This window comes from Pipistrellus hanaki (assembly GCF_964339955.1).
Source record: "Pipistrellus hanaki genome assembly, chromosome: 5".
Lineage (NCBI taxonomy): Eukaryota > Metazoa > Chordata > Mammalia > Chiroptera > Vespertilionidae > Pipistrellus > Pipistrellus hanaki.
Window position 1 is genome coordinate 75,817,466 of NC_140507.1, and position 21,767 is coordinate 75,839,232.

Consider the following 21,767-nt stretch of genomic DNA (forward strand, 5'->3'; position numbering starts at 1 on the left):
AGTTAGGGCTGAAAGCAATTTTAAAAAAAAACATGCCAAATCGAGCAATCCTCTTCCGGGAATACATCTCCAGAAGAATTGAAAGCAGGGTCAAAGCAGCATTATTCACAGTAGCCAAGAACTTGGAGCAACCCAGTGTTCACCGATGGATGAGGAGATAAACAAATGTGACAGACCTGTGGACTGGGGTGGTATTCAGCCTTTAAAGGGAGGGAGATTCTGACACAGGCTACAGAGTGGATGACCCTTGGGGACAGTACGCTGAGTGAAATAAGCCAATCCCAAAAAGACAAATACTGTATAATTTCATTCATAGGAGGTCCCCTATTTCACAGAAACAGAAAGTAGAATGGTGAGTGCCTGGAGCTGGAAGAGGGATGGGGAGCAGGAAGTTTCTATTTCTTGGGGACAGAGGCTCTGTTTTGCAAGATAAAAAAGTTCTAGAGATCCGTGGGATAGCAACATGAAAACTTAATGCCATTGAACTGAACACTTAAAAACGGTGAAGATGGTAAATGTCCCGTGCGGTTTTTTTTTTACCACAAAAATGAATAAAATAAGAAGTAGCCGAAACCAGTTTGGCTCAGTAAATAGAGCGATGGCCTGCAGACTGAATAGTCCCAGGTTCCATTCCTGGAATGGACATGTACTTTGGTCAAGGATATGTACTTTGGTTGCGGGCACATTCCCAGTAGGAGGTGTGCAGGAGGCAGCTGATTGATGTTTCTCTCTCATCGATGTTTCTAACTCTCTATCCCTCTCCCTTCCTCTCTGTAAAAAAAAACAATAAAATATATATATATATATTTTAAAGTAGACCAATGGGGAGGGGCATGTATTATATAAAGGAGAAGAGAGCAGCATCGAGGCAGAAGAGGGCAGCTCTCATGGTCAGTGCGGTCTCCGGTCGTCTCAGCTTCCCCTGCCTCCCCAGAGCCTCCACTGTCACCTGCTAGGCCCGGACTCAACCTCTCAAAAGAAAGCTCTGGTGTGTGTGGGGGGCGGTGGGGGGGGAGGGGGGTCCCCCGCTCAGGACACAAGGCCATGCACCCACCCTGGTGGGGACGGACTGGCCTTTGTGACTCTACATGGCACGTGCCTGCGCGTGGCTGGGTGGGGCGTCACTGGCTCCCTCCCTCTCTCTAGGAACCGCTGCTTCAAGGATGCCTCCCTGAGGAGGCTTTGGGCCTGCCTCACCGCCTTCTTTTTCCCATGGTGCCACCCGACATCGCCTGTGTTGGCTTATCAGCTCCACTGGAGTGTTCATTCCAGGACAGGCACCTTTGTTTTGTTCACTGCGGGATCCCCTGAGCCTAGACAGCCCCTGGCACATAGTAGGTGCCCAGTAACCTTTGTTGGATGAGTGTGTGTGTGTGTGTGTGTGTGTGTGTGTGTGGAGAGAGGGGGTGGGGATTTCGGAGATGGTCATGTCGAGTTCACCTGGGGTCTGTAGCTTGTGTGTTGGTGGCTCATCTCTGTGCAGGGCTGTGTCCCTCTGCATTCCTGGCGTGTCACCCTGTGGTGACAATGGGTGTCTCCCTGCAGATGTGGCTCCGTCCCTGGGTGCGAGTTTGTGAACACACTTGTTTGTGTGTATGTGTGTGAGAGGGCTCTGGATGTGTGTCCAGGCACAAATGGGTGTGTGCCACTGTGTGTGTGGCCTGCTATGTGTGTCAATGTGTCTGATCTGGCTGCGGGAGTAGGGGTGTGTATAACATGGCCTGCCCCCTGGGAGGCTGCTTGTGGGCCCTGGATGTGGCCTGCAGCTGTGGCCGGGGAGTGGGGAAGTGCGTGACAAGATGAAGGTCTGATTCCCGGGCTCTTGGTCTGTGTGTATGTGTGTGTGTAAAATCTGCAATTCCACACACTCCCCTCCCCCCCTCCTGCCCAACCATGTCTGTAGAAAGCTACAGATGCCTACAAACTGGCTGCCTCACCCAGCTCCGTGCTGGGAACAGTGGGTGTAATTGCTCTGGAAGCACAAGCGGTGATTAATTGTGGCCGCTGAATATGCAAATCAGCTGGGGGCTTTCCCAGCAGCGCCGGGTGCTGGCCGCGCTGCTGAGTAAGTACAGGGAGCTGAGGGAGCTGAGCCTGGGAGGTTGAGAAGTCCCTCCTTACACCTTCGTCAATTACACTTTCATGTAGCAGCGCCCCGCTTTCTTAGTTCTTTAATGAGCTTTTAGCTAATTAAAGAGTTCTTATTACACTATTAATTGTTCCTCCCTCCAAAATACCTGCACCAGGGTGAGACTGGAATTACAAAAGGTAATGCCAGCTGATCTGTATTCAAACCCTGGGCGGTGTATTTGGATGTATATTAATATACATAAATATATGTGCTTTTCATCCTCACCTGAGGATATGTTTATTGATATTATTTTAGAGAGAGAGAAAGAAAGAGATGTGAAAGAAAACAGGGATCGGTTGCCTCCCATTCATGCCCTGACCAACTGGGGATGTATTCTGACCGGAAATCAAATACAGCTCTAACCAACTGACCACCCAGCCAGGGCAGATGTCATTTTTAAAATGACAGGGAAGAATTCTATCAATGGAGATGACGGGTTTTTGTTGAGCAAAATTTCTCCACCTCTTTGTTCCTCAGTTTCCTCCTCTGCAAAATGGGGATAGTAACAGCAACTTCCTTTAAGGTTGCGATGAGGAACAAGTACATCCACCCAGGGAACACATGTGATGAACAGTGTTTGGCATGTACATGCTCAGTCATTATCATTATCGTTATCAACAGTGTCAGTTGAACTAATCATGGATCCTGTGGGCGTGAAGATATGGTCTGTAAGAAGGGCTGAGTGAATGGTTTTTCATAATAAAGTGAGGTAAATATGATCTGCATGTAGACAGCCTTAGAGGAAGGGGATGAAGTGGGTAGGCGGGGAGAGATGTCGGGAGGGAGAGATGAGAGAGGGCAGCAGAATGGCAGGAAATGCAGACTTGGCGAAAGCACATCTCCAGTGGCAAATTCACAATGATGGGCAGTTTTGAGAAAAAGGATATTCCATATTAAATTTTAACTTGTTAATTGTCTTGCAATGATACCTCCTGGTTCACACCCATGTTCACATGCTGACCTTCAGTAAATGTCAGATGCATTCACTGTAGCAGGATAATTCATGTTAGCTGCTATAGCAAGCAACCCTTAGAAAACTCAAAGGCTTGGCCCTGGCCAGTGTTGCTCAGTGGGTTGGCGCATTATCCCATGTACCAAAGGGTCTCGGGTTCAAGTCCTGGTCAGGGCACATATCCAGGTGTCAGGTTTGATCCTGATTAGGGTGAACAATCAATGCTTCTCTCTCACATAGAAGTTTCTCTCTTTCTCTTTCTCCCTTCCTCTCCAGAATCAATGAAAAACATATCCTCAGGTGAGGATTATATATATATATCAAGGGCTTAAAACAAATTATTTCTTGGTCATATCTGATGGAGGTCTCCTTGGTAGCATTCCTCCAAGCAGTTACGCAGGAAACCAGGCTCCTTTCTATCATAGTTTTGTAACTGACACCTCCATCCTACATATTTATGGGATCTCCAAAGTCACTATGGAGTCACCATGGAATGGGGAGAAAGATCATGGAGGACTATGGATAACTATGTAGGAAGTTTTATCGCTACCCACACCCCCATTAGCCCAAACTCAGTCACATGGCCCAAATCTAACTGCAAGGGAAGATGGAAAAGGTGTTTGTTCTCACGTGTACACAGGAAGAGAAATAACACACAGTGTCAGTGCTACCATATACATTCTTGAGGTAGAGATGTTTGGGAGAGCCCTAGCCAGTTTGGCTTGGTGGACAGAGCGTCAGCCTGCAGACTGAAAGGTCCCAGGTTCGATTCCAGTCAAGGCACATGCCCGGGTTGCGGGCTCGATCCCCAGTGGGGGGCATGCGGGAGGCAGCCAATCAATGATTCTCTCCCATCATTGATGATTTTCTATCTCTCTCTCTCCCTCTTCCTTTCTCTCTGAAATCAAAAAATATATTTTTAAAAAAGATGTTTGGGACATAAACTGAAAGGAAAGCAAGTCCAGTCTACATTTGGGTTGACAGAAGAAAGCACGGGGTGAAGAAATCAGCAAAAGCAACAAATCAGGAGAAGAGGTGACCAAGAGAAACAGCATCCCTTCAAGAGCCTTCATTGGTATTGGAGGGTTTCTGGGTTCTTCGCTGTGTGTGGAATACTTCCTCAAGACTCCATAAGACTCTACATGGCTCTCCCCTCACATTCTACATGCCTCCACTCAAGTGTCATCTCCTCAATGAAGCCTCTCTAGCTGCCCACCCCATCACTCTCTAGCCATGCAACCTGTTTGACTTTCCTTCACAACAACCATTACTTGAGATCACATTTATATAGAACTATCATCTCCTTCAGGAGTAACATTCTGAGGGCAGCAACCACATTGCTCTTCTATTCCCAGCATCTGGAACAGTGCCTGGTACTGACTAAACACTCAATAGAATGAAACAAATAAGTGTGTGATGATTTAAGAATTTAAAAAAATAAAAAAAAATAAAAAAATAAGTGTGTGATGAGTGAACTCATCAATCAACCTCTGGACATCAACACTCTACATGGTGGTAAGATTCTTAGTGACATTTATTGAGTAAAGAAATCTAAGACAATTATTCAGGTGACCTTAGGGGGTCTGGTGGCAGGAGAAGTAGGGTAAGTTCCTGGTTTGGTGAAAGCATTCACCCCAACCTACAACCTCTACCCACCCAACCTCATTTGACCCAATTCAACACACATGCTCTCCATCACTCTTACCTCAACTCAATAATCTCCATTAACTGGTGAATGGGTAGACAAAATGTTGTCTATCCAGACAATGAAATATTATCTATATATTATATATAAAAGCCTAAGTGAGTGAACAACTGGTCGATCAATTGCTATGACAAGTATTGACCACCCTGAGGGCAAATACTCAACATAGGAGCTGCACCCTGGTGGTCAGTGCATTCCCACAGCCAACCTCCTGCAGCCAGCCAACCTCCCACAGCTGGCCAACCTCCAGAAGTCCCTCCCCCTCAACCAGCAACCCAAATTGGCCCTGATCGCCAGCCAGGCCGAGGTATCCCACCCATGCACAAATTCGTGCACCGGGTCTCTCATTCAATAATAAAAGGAATGGCCGAAACCAGTTTGGCTCAGTGGATAGAGCATCAGCCTGCAGACTGAAGGGTCCTAGGTTCGATTCCGGTCAGGGGCATGTACATTGGTGGGGAGTGTGCAGGAGGCAGCTGGTTGATGATTCTCTCTCATCGACATTTCTAACTCTCTATCCCTCTCCCTTCCCCTCTGTGGAAAATCAATAAAATATATTTTTTAAAATAAACAAATAAATAAAAATAAAAGGAATGAAGTATTGATGTACACTACAGCATACGCCTTAAAACAATTAGACACAAAGGACCACATAGTGTAAGATTCCATTTACATGACATGTCCAAAATAGGCAAATCCATAGACAGAAGATGAGTGGTTGCCTACTGCTGAGAGTTTTGGAATGACTGCTAATGGATATAGGATTTCTTTTTGAGGTGAGGAAAATGTTCTAAAATTGATTGTGGTGATGGTTTCACTAGTGTGTGAATGTACTAAAAACCATTAATTGTATACTTCAAATGAGTGAATTATATGGTATTGAATTACATCTCAATAAATAACTCAACCCAACATCTAATCCCCAATTCAAGCCACCTCAAACTCAACTCTCATCTTAACTGATCCAATCTTGACTTACCAAACTGACAATTCCCACCCCCTACCCATAGCAACTGCTACGTACCTCTACTCGGTTCATCCTACATCTCAAAGCAACCCTAATTAAATTTAATCCAACATCCATTTCCAATCCCTGAACTCAATCCACTCATTGTCCAACCTCCACCTCAACAGATATCATTAATTCACAACCCCAAACTCATTCAACTCACTCCAAACCCACCTCCAATTCAACTCATCTTCAACCCATTTTCAACCCCTAAATTCCAGCCCCAAACTCACTTCAAGGCTCAACTCCTAACAAGGTTCTCTTCACTTCCAACTCATCCCCCGACTTTCAACCCAGACCTTTGACATCTAGTCCTTTCATTTCAAATCAAAACCACATCCCATGTCATCTCTCCATGAATCCCCTCAGCTTAGCCAGTGTCTCCTGGCCTAATCAAGATTAACATGGAGATCTGGCTGTCTTTTATTTCTTTCTTTCTCTTTCTTTCTTTCTTTCCTTCCTTCCTTCCATTCTCCCTTCCTTTCTTCCTTCTCTCCTTCCCTCCCTCCTTCTCTTTCTTCTTTTCCTTCTTTTTTCAAGCTTGAGGCCTTAATGGGTTCACATTTTTTCCAGCTTTACTGAGATATACTTGACATATCCTACCTAATAAAAGAGTAATACGCAAACTGACCATCACTCCAACACACAAGATGGCCAACCCATGTGGTCAAAGATGGTGACCCCCATGTGGACACAAGATGGCCACCACAAGATGGTCAGCAGCGAAGGGCAGTTGGGATGACCAGGCCTAAAGGGGAGGGAAGTTGGGGTGGACCAGACTTGCAGGGGAGGGCAATTGGGGGGCACCAGGCCTTCAGGGGAGGGCAGTTGGGGGGGACCAGGCTTGCAGGAGGGGGCAGTTGGGGGCAACCAGACTGGCAAGGGAGGGCAGTTAGGGGTGACCAGGCCATCAGGGGAGGGCATTTAGGGGCCATCAGGCTGGCAGGGGAGCAGTTAGGCATCGATCAGGCTGGCAGTGGAGTGGTTAGGGGGTGATCAGGCTGACAGGCAGGCAAGCAGTTGGGAGCCAGCAGTCCTGGATTGTGAGAGGGATCCCAGAGGGTGCAGGCTGGGCTGAGGGGACCTCCCCCCACATGCATGAATTTTGTCCACTGGGCCTCTAGTATAACATGTAAGATGCAAGTTAAGGGTACAATGTGGTGATTTGATCTGCATATATATTGCAAAATGATTCACTAACACCTGTATTACATCACATAATTATTCTTTATTTTTTTGTGGTGAGGAAAGTTAAGATCTACTCTCTTAGAGATCTAGTATTTTCAACTTTTCCTGAGTTAACGAACAGGCCCACCACCTCCAGTGAGTCCCATTATAGCTGGGTTCCCCCGCCCCTTCAAACCACCTCCACCTAACAACACAGTTAAGACAGATGGTGATACAATAGACAGACCCTAAGGAAGATGCGGGCAGCACCAGATGAAGGACACAGACAGGGACACAGTTCAGTGGTTTATTCTCAGACTTGAGATGCCAATTGTGCCCTGGGGAAGAGGGTGGGGGGTGGGAATGGGGGCGTTATGCTAGAATCTCTTTCATCATATCCCAGCCTTCTGTAAGGAGGAAGCAGATTAAATATATAACAGAGGGGGGTTTTCCCTTTTAATGTAGATCCCGGTATAAATAGGACAGCACCATCAGGATCCTGATTTACCCCGCACCTTGGTCCCCAAACCATCTGGCATAGTGGGCTATGAGGGGGCCTGTGTTCAGAGCTGGGCCTAGGCTGCGTCTGACCTCAGGTCCTTCTCTCTGAACCCACCTGAAGAGAGGAACGAGGGGAGGGGCCCAGACTGGGATCAGGAGAGGTCCAGTGCTTAACTAGTGGGGAGGGTAGCACCAGGGGTGTTGGGGTACTGCCTGGGAAGGGAAAGACAGGGGCGGGGGGCACTCATCAGCTCTGGATTAGAAGTTCATTGCGTGGGGGATCAGGCGTGGGAGTTGCAGGAGGAACGGGCACGGAGGGTAGAAAGCCTGCATCACTCCAGCAAGGGCGGGAAGGAGATGGGGGGGGGGGGGGGAGGGGGAGGCTGGACTCCTGAGCCAGGGGAGTCCAGCCCGCAGCCCCCAGAGAGTGGAGCAGGGGCATTGCTTGACCATGACGAGCAGACTTCCCTCTGAGTCCACAGGCACCGGAGAGAGAGACGATAAATAGGTGGCTTCAAAGCCTCAGCACCAGTGTGCCCCACCTGGGGCTCCCTCGTGGCCCCGCCCACCCCCTCCAGACGCTCAGCTGCTGAAGCAGACAGGGCCCAGTTCAAACCCAAACTTCTGGTTCGTCTGGCCAAAATCGACGGCGGCCACGTCCCACAGGGGCAGAAACCCCACCCGGGAAGAGCTGAACTCCAGGAGGGTTTTCTCCTGTCCCTTCCGGAGCTGGCGGTGGGAAGACACAGGCGGGGAGTCAGGGGGGATGGGGGATCGGGGCCTCCCCTCCCTGCCCGGCCAGCCCCTGCCCTCTCCCGGACCTGGCAGCCGTCGTAGGGGACAGTGACGGTGGCCGGGGCCGTCTGGTTGAAGGTCAGCTCTTCTCCGTTGGTCCCCAGGAAGCGAAGGGAGCGGCTGTGGTCCCCGGCGGCCGCATCCAGCCAGGCGGCGGCGTTCTGGCAGGAGAAGGTGAAGCTCTGGCGGGCGCTGGCGCTCAGCAGCTTCAGGAAGGTCAACTGCACCACGCTCACGGGGGCCCCATCGGCGTCCACATAGGAGAACTGTGGTGGGGCAGAGCAGCAGGTGAGGACGCCCCCTTCGCCCTTCATCGCTCTCTTGTGAGCCCTTGGGCATGGTGGCTACTGAGCACTTAAGATGTGGCTGATGAGCCCTGGCCAGGGTGCTCAGTGGTTAGAGCACAGGTCCATGCCCTGAAGGGTCTCAGGGTTGGATTCCTGGTCAAGGGCATGTACCTGGGTTGCAGGTTCGCTCCCCACCTCCCCAGTCAAGGAGAGATGGTGGAGGCAACGTGCAGAAGGCAACCACTCCGTGTGTCTCTCTCACATCCATGTTTCTCTCTCTCTCTTTCTCCCCCTCCCATTCTCCCTCCCACTGTCTCTGAAAAGCAATGGAAGAAATATCCTCAGGGCCTAACCGGTTTGGCTCAGTGGATGGAGCATCAGCCTGGGGACTCAAGGGTCCCAGGTTCGATCGATCCCAGTCAAGGGCATGTACCTTGATTGAGGGCACATCCCCAGTAGGGGGTGTGCAAGAGGCAGCTGATCGATATTTCTCTCTCATCTGATGTTTCTAACTCTCTCTCCCTCTCCCTTCCTCTCTATAAAAAAATCAATTTTATATATATATATATTTTTTTTTTTTAAAGAAGAAAAAAAAGAAATATCCTCAGGTGAGGAGTAACCCAAAAGAAAAATGTGGCTGATGAGACTGAGAAACTATTTTTTGACTTTGTTTAATTTTAAATTTTTTATTTAATTATTTAATTCAAATTCTTCACTTAAATTCCTAACTCTTCACTTAGCCTCCACCCAGGTACCTCAAAACTTAGGCTTGGAACAAACTGAGTATTGAGATCTACTTTCCCAACTGCAGGTTTTATGAAAGCTAAGTACGGATCAAGCATTTCCGATGAAATTTAACTTCCAGATTACAATGTCCTGTGAAGGTAAAAAAAAAAAAATGCACAAGACTCTGAAGAACTTCTATGAAAAGAAAAAAAAAAAAAAAAGTAAAGTGCCTCCATGATCTTCATATTGCTCTGCCAATAATCCGGATACATTGGGTTAAATAAAGTATACTAAGAACATATCACTGGCTTGAGACAATGCACCCGTAATGCATCGTTTGACTTCCTTCTCTTTCCTGTCTTCTGTCCACGTCCCCCGGCTGATATTTTCTGGAATCACCTCCTCGATTTGAGAGGAATCCAAACCAAGACACCGACTTACATTATACCACAGCTTTATTTGTTTCCTTGGGCCGTCTGTTTCCTTGGTTATATTCCCAGGAGAATATCAACTTCATGAAGTCAAGAACTGTGTTTAATTTGCTGCTATGTTCCCAGTGCCCAGCATATAAATATACATTACATAAAGGAGTCCCAAACTGAACCCAAGGTCCCTGGCCCCTTAAACCTGGTCTTCTCACATATCTCAGCATCTCAGCAGACACCATATTCCCCAATCGGGAACCGGGCCATACCTGTCTCCTCCCGCCCCTGCAGCTCATCAATTACTAGGTCCTATGAGCCTGCCCTCCTGGATATTGTTCCAAGTCACGCCCTCCTCTCTGTCCCCATAGCACCAGCCCCTCCTCCCTCTCCTGGATCAGCACATCTGTCTCTTCCTGGTCTTCCAGGCTCCAGTCTCAACAACCACCAGCAGCAGCAGCCCCAGAGGCATTTTGCTAAAACGGAGGTTTGCACTGGGTCCCTCCCTCTCTCAAACATGTCCTAGGACTCCCTCCTGCCCCCGGGTCTTTCTGGGGAGGCGGGCCTCGCCTTTCCCTACCTCCCAGCCTCTGCTCTAACTACATCCCCCCTTGCACTCTCTGAAGCAGAGCACGTAGCTTTTCTTCTTCTTCTTCTTTTAAAAAAAAAAAAAAAAAAATATATATATATATATATATATATATATATATATATATTATTGATTTTTTTACAGAGAGAAAGAGAGAGGGATAGAGAGTTAGAAACATCGATGAGAGAGAATCATCGATCAGCTGCCTCTTGCACACCCCCTATGGGAAATGTGGCCGCAACCAAGAACGGACCAGTCCCCGTTCCTCCGCCCTGCCCTTGACCAGAATCGAACCCAGGACCTTTCAGTCCGCAGGCTGACACTCTATCCACTGAACCAAACCGGTTTTGGCGGCTTCTTCTTCTTTAATTTCACCAGACCCCCTCTTGACTCTGGGCCTTTGCACATGCTGTCCCCGTGCCTGCCACACTTTTTCTCGTCGTCCTGAACTCACCAACCCAGCTCACTCTTTCGGCCTCAGCTGAGCTGTGACTCTGCCCAGGGAGCCGCAGGTCCTTCCAGCACTGACTCTGGGTTTCCGCCATGCCCCGGGCTTCCCCCACCACACATCGGATGCCGCCCCACTCACCTCCCTCCCCAGCCTACAGCTCACCCACAAGGCAGAGGCAAGTCTGTCCTGTTCCCCTCACCCCTCGAACCCCCTCTCCCGACACCACACACTGGTTCCCACACTTTTCATACTGTCTGCGCCCTCAGCCTTCAGCAACTCACCTTCCTCCCTCGACGGAAGGTGCTATACCAGCTTCCCGGCGTTTCCCTGGACCAGGAGGCCAGTTTCACCTGGGAAAGGGGGGGAGGGTCAGTAGCAGGCACCCACCATGTCCTTTCTGCATCTACCTCCCATCCAGGAGGGCTGCAGGTTGTAAGTATCTGGGACGGTGGGGCCATGGTCTGGCCATGGGAGTGGGCGTGGCTGGTGCACAGGGCAAGGCCCAACTGGTGACTGACAAGAGGGGAAGAGGTGGTGGCTGGATGCCCCAGCTCCCTCTCTGCCCGGGTGGGACAGCTTCCAGGTGCTCGCTCTCCACGTTTCCCAGAAGTCCTCAGTGAAACGGAGCCGCGGGCGCTCATTGGTGACATTTTAGCAATACCCGCTGCCTCTCTCCATCCCTCCCGCATCCTCCTCTCCCCTCCTGCTGCCTCCTGGGATCGCCTCCTCAATAAATGACTTGCCCAAAGTCTGGGCAACCCAAACCTAGACCCTTCCTCACTCCCTCTCCAGCTTCTTTCTGTCTGAGCAGGAGGGTGGTGAGCTGGAGTGGGAGCAGTCCTGGGATGTCAGCAGCTGTTTAGAGAACAAGACCTGCCTTCCAGCTCCTGTGCCTAGGAGGTCTGAGTGCCACACACCCAGGACTCCGACCAGTTAAAAATAATAACATATCAGAAGAGCATTGCCATGCATTTTTGCAGGACCTATGCGGGCTGCGTGTTTTACTTGCGGTAGAGATATTAGTGCCACGTCGGTGTATCATGAGTATCTCCTGATATGTGCGTCAGTACTGCGATCGCACAACCACCCTGTGGGGTAGGTACTTGCTTACGCCCATTTTACAGATTAAAACACCGAGGCGACAGGCTTGGATTCCAATCCAGGCGGTCCAGAGGTGGTGCTGCTCGCCCTCCTCTAAGCCTGGTGCTGGGTGTGAGAGGCGGTTAGGCTCAGGGCTGCCTGATGGAGGGGCCCGGGATTTCTGGGGTCCAGCGGATGTCACCTCTCAGCCTGCAGCCTGGAGGACAGTGAGCCCACGGGGCCTATAAGACACCAGGTCGGAGGAGGCAATAGCCTAGTGGTTAGGGGCTGGGACTCCGGAGCCAGACTGTCATGGGTAGCCTGGTCACCTCCCTGTGCCTCGGTTTCCCTGTCTGGGGGGATGAAGACAGAACTAGCACATCTGGTGGTTAGGGCTCAGTAAGTGAAAGCACCTAAGTGATTAGAACGGGCCTGACACAGGTCAGCATTGCTTAAAGGTTTGCCTCCATTCGTGATCTCTCTGCTGGGTGTCCTTGCCTGTCTTCCTCGAAGAAGGCAAGCTCCATAAAAGTGGGGGGGGGGGGGGGAGTTTTATTCTCCGCTGTAGCCCCAGCGCTTGGTGCACACTAGATGCTCAATAGACGTTGGTTGAAGGAAGGCAAAGTCAGGGCGGGCGGAGACCAGTCCCCGTTCCTCCGCTCACGATCGCCCCCAGGGGCACTCACGGTCTCGAACTTCTTGTCGGGGTACAGGCAGGTCTCTCCTCCCGCCGTGAAGTTGCAGAAAACCCTGAGAGCGTCTCGCGCGCAGCCCTGGTTGGGGTCAATCCAGTACTCCCCTGCGGCAGACGCGGGGGCGGTGAGGGGGCGGCCCCGACGGCTCCCGCCCGCCCGCCCGCCCGCCTGCCCGCCTGCCCGGGGAGGGCAGGACCTCACCGTCCGGCAGGTGCGGGTGGTTGCGGTGCAGCTCGCCGCACACCAGGCCCGGGCGCTGGGCAGTGCCGGGAGGGCGCCGCAGCTGCTCCAGCTCCAGCTCCAGCGACGTGAGCGAGGCCAGGACCTCCTCCAGGCCGCCCTCCGGGGCCTCCAGCGCCCGCGGGCTGCGGACCGAGCGCCGGCGCCGGCGCAGCCCATGCAGCTCTGAGGTCGGACCCTGAGCAGAGGTGGGGATAGAGAGCAGAGAGCAGGAAGGGAGAGACAGGGAGAGAGCCAGCAGAAATGGAAGAGGCATGGGAGGCAGAGAGACAAGGGCGGGCGAGATGAGAAAGGTGAGGGGGAGAGTCAGAGGAGGGTCAGACAGAACAGGGACAGGAGAGTTGGGAGAGATAGAAGTAGGGGGTGGGGGAGGGAGATAGGGAGAGGGAGAGGGAGAGAGGGAGAGTGGGAAAGAGGGAGAGAGGGAGAGAGGGAGAGAGAGAAATGGTAAAATAATGGAACAAGTATTTGAGACAAAGACAGAGAGGCAGGTGAGACAGAAGAGTTGGAGAAAGAGACAGGGGGAAGGATGGATTGGAGAGAAGACTCAGTCAGCATTCCATGGATATCCCCCTAATCTCTACACACACACACACACACACACACACACAGCCCAGATCCCTCTTCAGCTTTCAGAGCACCTGCCTCCTCTGAATATCTGGCATGTGCCCTGCCTCCCCTGAACATCTGGTGGGTGCCCTGCCTCCCCTGAACATCTGGTGGGTGCCCTGCCTCCTCTGAATATCTGGCATGTGCCCTGCCTCCCCTGAACATCTGGTGGGTGCCCTGCCTCCTCTGAACATCTGGTGGGTGCCCTGCCTCCTCTGAACATATGGTAGGTGCCCTGAATGCCAGGAACCAATTCCAGCGTGTCATAATTACAAGAGTTTCATCAAAAGGTTGGTAAAGCCGAAACCGGTTTGGCTCAGTGGATAGAGTGTCAGTCTGCGAACTGAAAGGTCCCAGGTTCGATTCCAGTCAAGGGCATGTACCTTGGTTGCGGGCACATCCCCAGTAGGGGTGTGCAAGAGGCAGCTGATTGATGTTTCTCTCTCATCGATGTTTCTACCTCTCTATCCCTCTCCCTTCCTCTCTGTAAAAAATCAATAAAATATATATATTTTTAAAAAGTTGGTGAAGCTTGGGAGCTCAAAAAGGACTGAGCCACATATGTAGTTTACCTGTTGAAACGGCTAAATGGCACTTCCCTCAAACCTGAGTAGGATGATTGCTTGCTGGCAGACAGCTCAGAGCATCTTAATCTGCATGTTATTGCCTTCTGTTGGCCAAACACCTGAACGGCTATAGACTATTCCCCAAACTGACAATGCTTCTGTAAACCTTACCTTTTGAAGTGTATTATCTCCACCTTGCCTTAGGACAAATTGTGTTAAGAAACAGCATGGGGTCCTTAGACAAGTGGTAGTCTTTATTTCCTTTAGCTGAAGCTCCTCTGACCCCCAATGCCTTTCAAAATTATCTTTCGTCGTTGGACTCCTTAATCTATGCATCAGCCCCTTTCTCCAGATTGCAGCACCCCTTGGTAATGCTGGGACAAGAACCCCAGCACCTGAACATTTGGCGTGTGTCCTGCCTCCCTTGAACATCTGGTGTGAGCCCTGCCTCCCCTGAACATCTGGTGTGAGCCCTGACTCCCCTGAACATCTGGTGTGTGCCCTGACTCCTCTGAACATCTGGTGTGTGCCCTGACTCCTCTGAACATTTGGTGGGTGCCCTGCCTCCTCTGAACATCTGGCGTGTGTCCTGCCTCCCCTGAACATCTGGTGTGTGCCCTGACTCCCCTGAACATCTGGTGGGTGCCCTGCCTCCCCTGAACATCTGGTGTGTGCCCTGACTCCTCTGAACATCTGGTGTGTGCCCTGACTCCTCTGAACATCTGGTGGGTGCCCTGCCTCCCCTGAACATCTGGTGTGTGCCCTGACTCCTCTGAACATCTGGTGGGTGCCCTGCTTCCCCTGAACATCTGGTGTGTGCCCTGACTCCTCTGAACATCTGGTGGGTGCCTGCCTCCCTGTACATCTGGGTGCCCCACCTGGTTCTGAGCACTTGGAGAACCAGTCGGTACACTCCAACCCTCATCCCTGGGGAACTTACCGGGGGACCTGGGGGGCCTGGAGGGCCAGTGTCTCCACGGGGGCCGAGAGAACCCTGTAGGGAGAAAACTGTTTATGGAGACCCCTTCCTGCCAACACATGCATGTATGCACACACACACACACACACACACAGCCCTGGGGCAGAGACATGCAACTTTTAGCACCAAGAGTAAAGCACACATTTTCCTTCCATGTTTCAACATCTCTGAAATCAGCATCTTAACATCTCTGGCAAGTCATAGTTCTTTGGCAGAATTGTTCTCGTCTATGGCAGTTTATAAAATAATGGTGTATTTTGCAACTGATAGCAGCTTAGATTTGATGAAATACAATGGTACGTGTTGAATGTGTGACTGAGTGACTAAACAAATGGATGAATGCACAGGAATTATTGAGGGTTCTGGCGCAGTGGAGGGGTGGGGAACTGAAATGTGGGAGCCCCAGGGAGAGGGGGTACTTACCGGCCCCCCCTTTGAGCCCTTCTGTCCCAGAGGGCCCTGCGGGGTAGAGACAGAGAGAGATGGAGTCCTGGCTGGCTCACCGTGGTGACCCCCACCTCACAGACCCTTCATACTCACTGCCACGCCTGGGGGTCCGGGGGGGCCCAGAGAGCCACTGGGACCTGGGAGACCCTGGAGAAAGGACACCAGGGTCATCGCTGACAGGGTTCATCTCTCCATGTTCCAGAAAAGCCTCCAGTTCCCTCAAGACACAGCCTCCAGCCTTCAGGTTCCCAGGTAGGACCCCATTTTCCCCAGACACAACCCCTATCATTCCAGACGTGGGCTTCCCTCACCCCCACGGCCCACAAACAAGCCCCTCTCTGCCTCCCCAGCCATCCCCTCCTTTCAACACATTCTTCCCACTTGGGGCAGGACATTCACTCACCGGTTCTCCCATGGGGCCAGGAGGGCCCTGCACGCCTGGCAGCCCCTGGTCCCCTTTCTCGCCAGCCTCCCCAGGGGGGCCAATGAGGCCGATTAACCCGATGTGGCCCTGGAGGACAAAGGAGGCGTGTGGGGAGGAAGAAAAGGGGGTGCTGGGAGGTTTTTCTCCTAGAGCCTTGGGGTAATGCATTCTGGGAACAGAGGAGACCCCAATGGGAATGGAGGTGCATGAGGGAAGGAAATAATGGAAGGAGGTATTCTTACCTTTTCCCCCTTGAGGCCAGCATCTCCCTTCAGCCCTGGGAGGCCAGAGGGCCCCTGGATGGAGAAGGAGCATCCGCTGATGAGACTCACACATAAAATCTTAAGATCCATGTGGGTGACTGGGGGTGGTCAAATGGGAAATTTCCCGGACTTCAAGGGGAATTGCTAGGGAATGTGATCATGGGGATGGTCAGGAGGGAGGAGGAATGACAAGGAGTAATGAAGGGACTGGCTGGAGGGTGACCAATATGGATGCTCAGTGGTGGAGATCAGCCTGGTGGCCATGTAGACTATCAAGATTGATGGTCATGTTGGCCTATAAAGATGGAGGGGCATTGTGGTCATGTAGACCATCAAGATAAGTGGTCAGGGTAGATGGTAATCGTGGTCAGGGTAGACCTGCAGATAGTCAGTGAGAGGTCGTCAGCACCATGATCATTCGCTGGTCACTGAGTGGCTCTTGTGCCAGAGCCTCAGGGACAAGGAAGTCTCTTACCAGGGGACCAGGAGGGCCTGTCTGTCCAGGAGGTCCCAGGAGGCCTGGTTCACCCTGGGATGAAACACAACATGGGGAGCTGCACCCCACCAGAACCCAGTATGAATGCCCGACCCCCACCAGGGCCAGCCCCTCCCAACTGCAATGGGAAATTAAAAGTGTACGCACACAGGGAGGTCCTGATCCCACCCCCACCCACCCCTGTTCCCGCCCCACTCACCACAGGGCCGGGGATCCCTCGAAGACCCTCAGGCCCAACACGTCCAGGGGGCCCTCGAGCCCCCACGGGGCCTGTCCTCCCTACGGGCCCATCAGGACCTGGCTCCCCCTAAAATGGATGGGGCAAGGGAGGGGGGCAGAGAGAGTCAGGGTGCAGCTGCCTCCTGACCACTAACCAAGAATCTTCAGGGCCGGGGGAGGGAATTGGGGCACCTGTGGTGGTCACCGGGCCCCTCCCCATTCTGACGGCTCAATTGCTGGCTGAGGGGTCAGGGCAGGGACCCTTCCCTGGGCAGGTGCACTCACCTTGGCCCCTTTCTCCCCTTCTCTGCCTTCTTGACCCAGGCGGCCAGGAGGACCCTGAGAAGAGAGAGACAGTTAGAGGGGGCCCTTTAGGGGTGAGTGGGAGGTTGTGTGTGTGAGTGGGGATCTAAGGGGTGAATGGGGGTCTTTGGAGGTGAGTGGGAGTCTGTGGGGATAAGTGGGGACTTGTGGGGGTGGGGAGCCTGTGGGGGTGAGTGAGGGACTGAAGGGGTGAGTGGGATAAGGTTGGAGCCAGGGCAGCCAGGAGGTAGGTCATCACTCACCCTCTTTCCAGGGGACCCTGGGGGGCCGGGCTCCCCAGAAGCACCAGGCGGACCCTGTGGAGATTATAAAACCAGGAGAGAATTCACTAACATTGGTTGAGCATGACTACGTTTCAGCACGCCTCTGACCCAAAGACAGCCTTACCCAAACATAGCCCAGCACCAGCTTCCTCCCTCAAGCTCCTCACATTCATGGCGAGGCCCCAGAGAGGAAGAGCAGGCACACCTACAGGGGCCCTGGGTATTGCATATCCCACTCCTCTGGCCACCCAATGTGCCTCCTCACCAGCCCTGCCCCTTCTCCCAGCATCACATCCTGTTCCCTCACTCACCGGTCCTCCAACATCACCAGGGTCTCCTTTCTCCCCTGGGGGACCATCTAGACCCTGTGGTGGGAGGGAGGGAACAGAGTTGGGAGGGCTCCTGGGGGCACATGAGAATTTGGGGGTGAGGCTTGGAGGATGATGAAGGTTATTTGTTCCAGTGACCTTGAACATCTAGGTCCAGGGGGTGGGGAGATGAGGACACCTGGTCTGTGGGTATGAGTGGGGGCCTGTGGGGGTGAACGGGGGCTTATGGGAGCATGTAGGGGTGAGTGGGAACCTGTGGGGGTGAGAATTAGGGAACTTGATGGGTTTGGTGGGGACAGGAAGGCTCACACCCACCGACACTCCAGGGTCTCCAGGGGGTCCTGGGTCTCCTGGGAGCCCTCTGGGGCCCTGGAACACAGAATGATGAGTCATCGCCTCTCAGAACCATTGCACATCCATTCATGCATGCATGGAACAGATAAATGGTGCCAGGCACAGTCCTGGTTGCTGGGGATACATGGTGAACAAAACACAACATTTCCACCCCAGTCGGGAGAACATGCTGGTGTTTAACGGGGGCAGGTGCTGAGCTAAGAACCTGACATGCATCATATCACTTCATCCTCCCAGCAGGACTCACAGATGGAACTGACCCAGAGGGACACAGTGGGTCGTGGGTGGGAAGATCCAAATGGAGGTCCCACTGACTCTGACGCTCCTCACTGCCCTTCACCCAAGCCGGACACACACACGCGCACACACACACACACACACACACACTCACACACACACACACACACACTCTCACACACAGACACACACTCACACACACACACACTCACACACACACACACACTCTCACACTCACACACACACACACACACACACTCTCACACACAAACACACACTCACACACACACACCGCTCTGGCAGGAGGTCTCAGCCTCGGCCTGAGGGCACAGCCCACATCAGCGCCAAGCTTGACCTTGCCGTTCCCAGCACTGTCAGAATGATCCCGTGTGGAAGCAAGTGTCACCCCCACAGTGACATAGAACCACTGTATTTTCATGTCGATTCATTCATTCAATCAACCATTGAGCCATTCATCCAGCCACGTTCTGGGTTGCTCATGGAATCTGCACACAGGAGGACAGGACACCTGGCTGGAAGCTGAGGAGCGGGTTTGAGTGAACACGCATGCCCCTCCCCCAGCTCTCCCTCCTCCTCCCCCAGGACTCACCACGTTCCCTTTGGCTCCATCTTCTCCAGGGGGGCCCTTCTTGCCTGGGGGTCCTGCAGCCCCAGATGGGCCTGTGTCCCCCTTTTCACCAAATTCTCCCTTGGGCCCCTTTGGAGAAACAGAAGTCAGAAGAGCCTGGACTCTCCAGGGGTCAAGGTTAGCATGCCTGGACTTAGGAATCTGGATGGTCTGGGATTTTCCTGGAGTCAGGGGTCAGAGTAGCCTAGACTTCCCAAGGGTAGGACGTCAAGGGGATCTAGGACTTAACAGTCCAATTGCCTAGAGGTCATGGGTAAGGTTGGTCTAGCCCTAGTTGGTGCCACCCTTCAGTGAATTAGAAAAGGGCCCCCTGTGGGGAGCTCATCCCCAAACCAGGACTTATGTTAGACCTGGACCCCATCTACCCCTCAGCCCCACACCCTCGTGCAGTGTACAATCTGTATGTAGCACTGACACCTTCCAGGGCTCTATTGTCAAGATAAGCCGGGGTGCCCATGTGTTCCTAAGTGGGTGACTTAGGACTGCCCAGAGGTCAAGGTGGCCTGAGATACCCAGAAAGCAGGGGTTCCCTGGGGTGGGTGCAGGGGCACAGAAAACAGTCACTCACTGGGATGCCTGGGGCTCCGGGGAGTCCTGGGTCTCCAGCCTCCCCTGGCTCACCCTACAGGAGGCGAAGCGAGGGTTCAATGTCGGGAGACAGGTAAAGGCTCCCCAGAACAGCCACCCCCAATCTGAACTGGTTGTGCCTCCCCAACCCTGTGGAGTCCTCTCTCTCTCTCTCACCTTCTCACCCACGGCGCCGGGCTGGCCGACTCCTCCACGCAGCCCTGGAGAGCCCTGAAGGGATAGACGTGAGACTGGGATCCCAACCTCCCCTTCTTGAAAAATAGATGCCCCCCTGAAGCTCTCCCCCTGCCCCAGAGTCCTCACCTCGGATCCACTCGGGCCATGGGGACCGCGAGGGCCTGGAGCTCCATGCGGACCCTGTGGGACAGTCGGAGCAGCATCAAGTGACCCCCCTGCCCCTCCGAAAGGCTCCAGGAACCACAAACACCACCCTTGGTGCTTGTGACCCCCCTGATCCTTAAAGTGACAATGTGTCTTATGATACCGCCCAACATCAATCTAATGGTCACCCTCCCCCTGCCACCGCTCTCCCCCTCCCACCCACTCCCCCATTATCCATACCATGGACCCCACGTCTCCAACCTCTCCCTTTTCTCCAGGAGGGCCTGGCAGTCCCTGTGGAACAAAGAAGCAAGATTGGGGCATAGGGTGTGGGGAACCAGAGGCCATCCCCCCAAACTCAGACACCCACCTGCAGGCCAGGGGGGCCAATTGCCCCCACGAAGCCTCTCACGCCATCATCTCCTTTCTGCCCAAAGAGGCCTGGGGGTCCCCGGCGTCCCTGAGCCCCATCTGCTCCCTGGGAGAGGAAGAGGGCCGGGCAACGTTAGGGTCCGGGTCAATGGTTGGAAGCAGGCTCGGGGTCAAAGTCAGGATGGAGGATGATGGTTGGAATCAGGGTTGGGATTAACTGTGGGGAGGGTCAAGGTTAGGTTTGGAGTTAGGGGTGTGGGTTAAGGGTCAGAGTTTGGGAATGAGTTCAAGGGTTGAGTCAAAGTTTTGAGATGGACATTGGGTGATGAGTCGGGTTCAGATTTAAGGTCAAGATCATGAGCAGGGTTCAAATGGGGTTGAGATGGAATTTAGGGTTGGGTCTGAGGTTGAGGCCAAGGCCAGATTCAGAGTCTGACCTCAGGTTTGGGGTTTGGGAGGACTGGGTCAGCGCTTGGCTAATGAGGCATTTGAGAGAAGGTGTGTGTTGGGATTGAGGTTAAGGTCTCAAGCAGGGCTGAGATTGAGGCCGAGGTTCTGGATGGAGCCAGGTTCTGGGATGAGTGCATACTGGTTTTCAACATGGAGGAGCAGATTAGGGTTGGAATCGAGTCTGGGCCTGAGTCCAGATGTAGGACACTGTCCCTTCCCCCCAGGGACCCAGGGGATGGTCACAGAGCTGGGAGCACCTACCGGGGGACCTGGGTGTCCCACAGGACCCCGTATCCCTGTTGGTCCAGGTGGGCCCTGGAGGAGGAAGCAGAGTTGAAAATCCCTCAAGATCAAGATTGGGGGGGTGGCACTGGAGATGTCAATAATTGTCCCCCGCCCACTGCCCCCGCCAGGAAGCCACAGCAGCACACACACCCCAGGCCTGTCTTCCCAGCCACCAGCTGACGGGCTCGGACACAGACATCTGTCCTAAGCGTGGCCAGTCAGACTGCTCCCCAGACCTCCCACCAGCACCAGGGAGGTCTGGCAGCGGTGGCAGAAGCCCCAACGGGAAGCTGGGGATGCGCTGCCTCGGAGCCGTCCAGAGTCACAGCCAGAGAGAATGACATGCCACCAAGGAAAGGCAGAGGAGAGAGGAACTGCCCCAGCGCCCGCCCGCCCTCCTGGGACCCCAGCGACTCTGTTGGCCCCGTCACTTCAGGTAGTGTGAGTGGCTTCTGTTACTTGCAGGTGTCAACATGGGACTCAGGGAGGCAGGAAGCTCCATGGCCTCCCCTCCATCCCCCTACCCTGTCCATCTCCACACGCCTCCCCCCTCCCTGAGGACTCACCCCCAAGCGGGGCCCCCACTTACCGCATCCCCCTTATCGCCTTTGCTCCCCTTGTGGCCAGGGGTGCCCACTTCCCCCTGCAGAGGAAACAGGATGAGGTAGGACCCCCACCTCGCAGCCCCCGCCTTCTCCTGCCCCTCCCTCTCCATGAACTCTCACCTTGTCGCCTTCCTCGCCCGAAGGCCCGGCAGCTCCGGGGGGACCTGGAAGGCCCAGCGGCCCTGGGATCCCATCTTGGCCAGTGGGGCCAGGGGGACCCCGTTCGCCCTGATGTGG

The 21,767-nt window shown here is 53.2% G+C and overlaps 1 protein-coding gene across 2 annotated transcripts in view; it reads right to left on the bottom strand.

Annotated features, from left to right (window-relative positions):
* Positions 1–7,005: 7,005 nt before the first annotated feature.
* Positions 7,006–21,767, bottom strand: part of COL5A3 (collagen type V alpha 3 chain) — a 39,647-nt gene continuing 24,885 nt past the window's right edge. For both annotated transcript variants that reach the window (XM_084885641.1, XM_084885640.1), the window contains exons 43-67: positions 21,651–21,758; positions 21,515–21,568; positions 20,902–20,955; positions 20,189–20,296; positions 20,059–20,112; positions 19,801–19,854; positions 19,654–19,707; positions 19,478–19,531; positions 18,871–18,978; positions 17,985–18,038; positions 17,652–17,705; positions 17,320–17,373; positions 17,039–17,092; positions 16,734–16,841; positions 16,514–16,567; positions 16,018–16,071; positions 15,755–15,862; positions 15,445–15,498; positions 15,328–15,363; positions 14,866–14,919; positions 12,712–12,928; positions 12,502–12,614; positions 11,017–11,085; positions 8,287–8,526; positions 7,006–8,194 (exon numbers count right to left, since the gene is read on the bottom strand). In XM_084885641.1, coding sequence (XP_084741767.1) covers positions 8,048–8,194; positions 8,287–8,526; positions 11,017–11,085; positions 12,502–12,614; positions 12,712–12,928; positions 14,866–14,919; positions 15,328–15,363; positions 15,445–15,498; positions 15,755–15,862; positions 16,018–16,071; positions 16,514–16,567; positions 16,734–16,841; positions 17,039–17,092; positions 17,320–17,373; positions 17,652–17,705; positions 17,985–18,038; positions 18,871–18,978; positions 19,478–19,531; positions 19,654–19,707; positions 19,801–19,854; positions 20,059–20,112; positions 20,189–20,296; positions 20,902–20,955; positions 21,515–21,568; positions 21,651–21,758 — 2,118 coding nt within the window. In that variant the 3' untranslated portion in view covers positions 7,006–8,047. The remainder of the gene's footprint in view (positions 8,195–8,286; positions 8,527–11,016; positions 11,086–12,501; positions 12,615–12,711; positions 12,929–14,865; positions 14,920–15,327; positions 15,364–15,444; positions 15,499–15,754; positions 15,863–16,017; positions 16,072–16,513; positions 16,568–16,733; positions 16,842–17,038; positions 17,093–17,319; positions 17,374–17,651; positions 17,706–17,984; positions 18,039–18,870; positions 18,979–19,477; positions 19,532–19,653; positions 19,708–19,800; positions 19,855–20,058; positions 20,113–20,188; positions 20,297–20,901; positions 20,956–21,514; positions 21,569–21,650; positions 21,759–21,767) is intronic.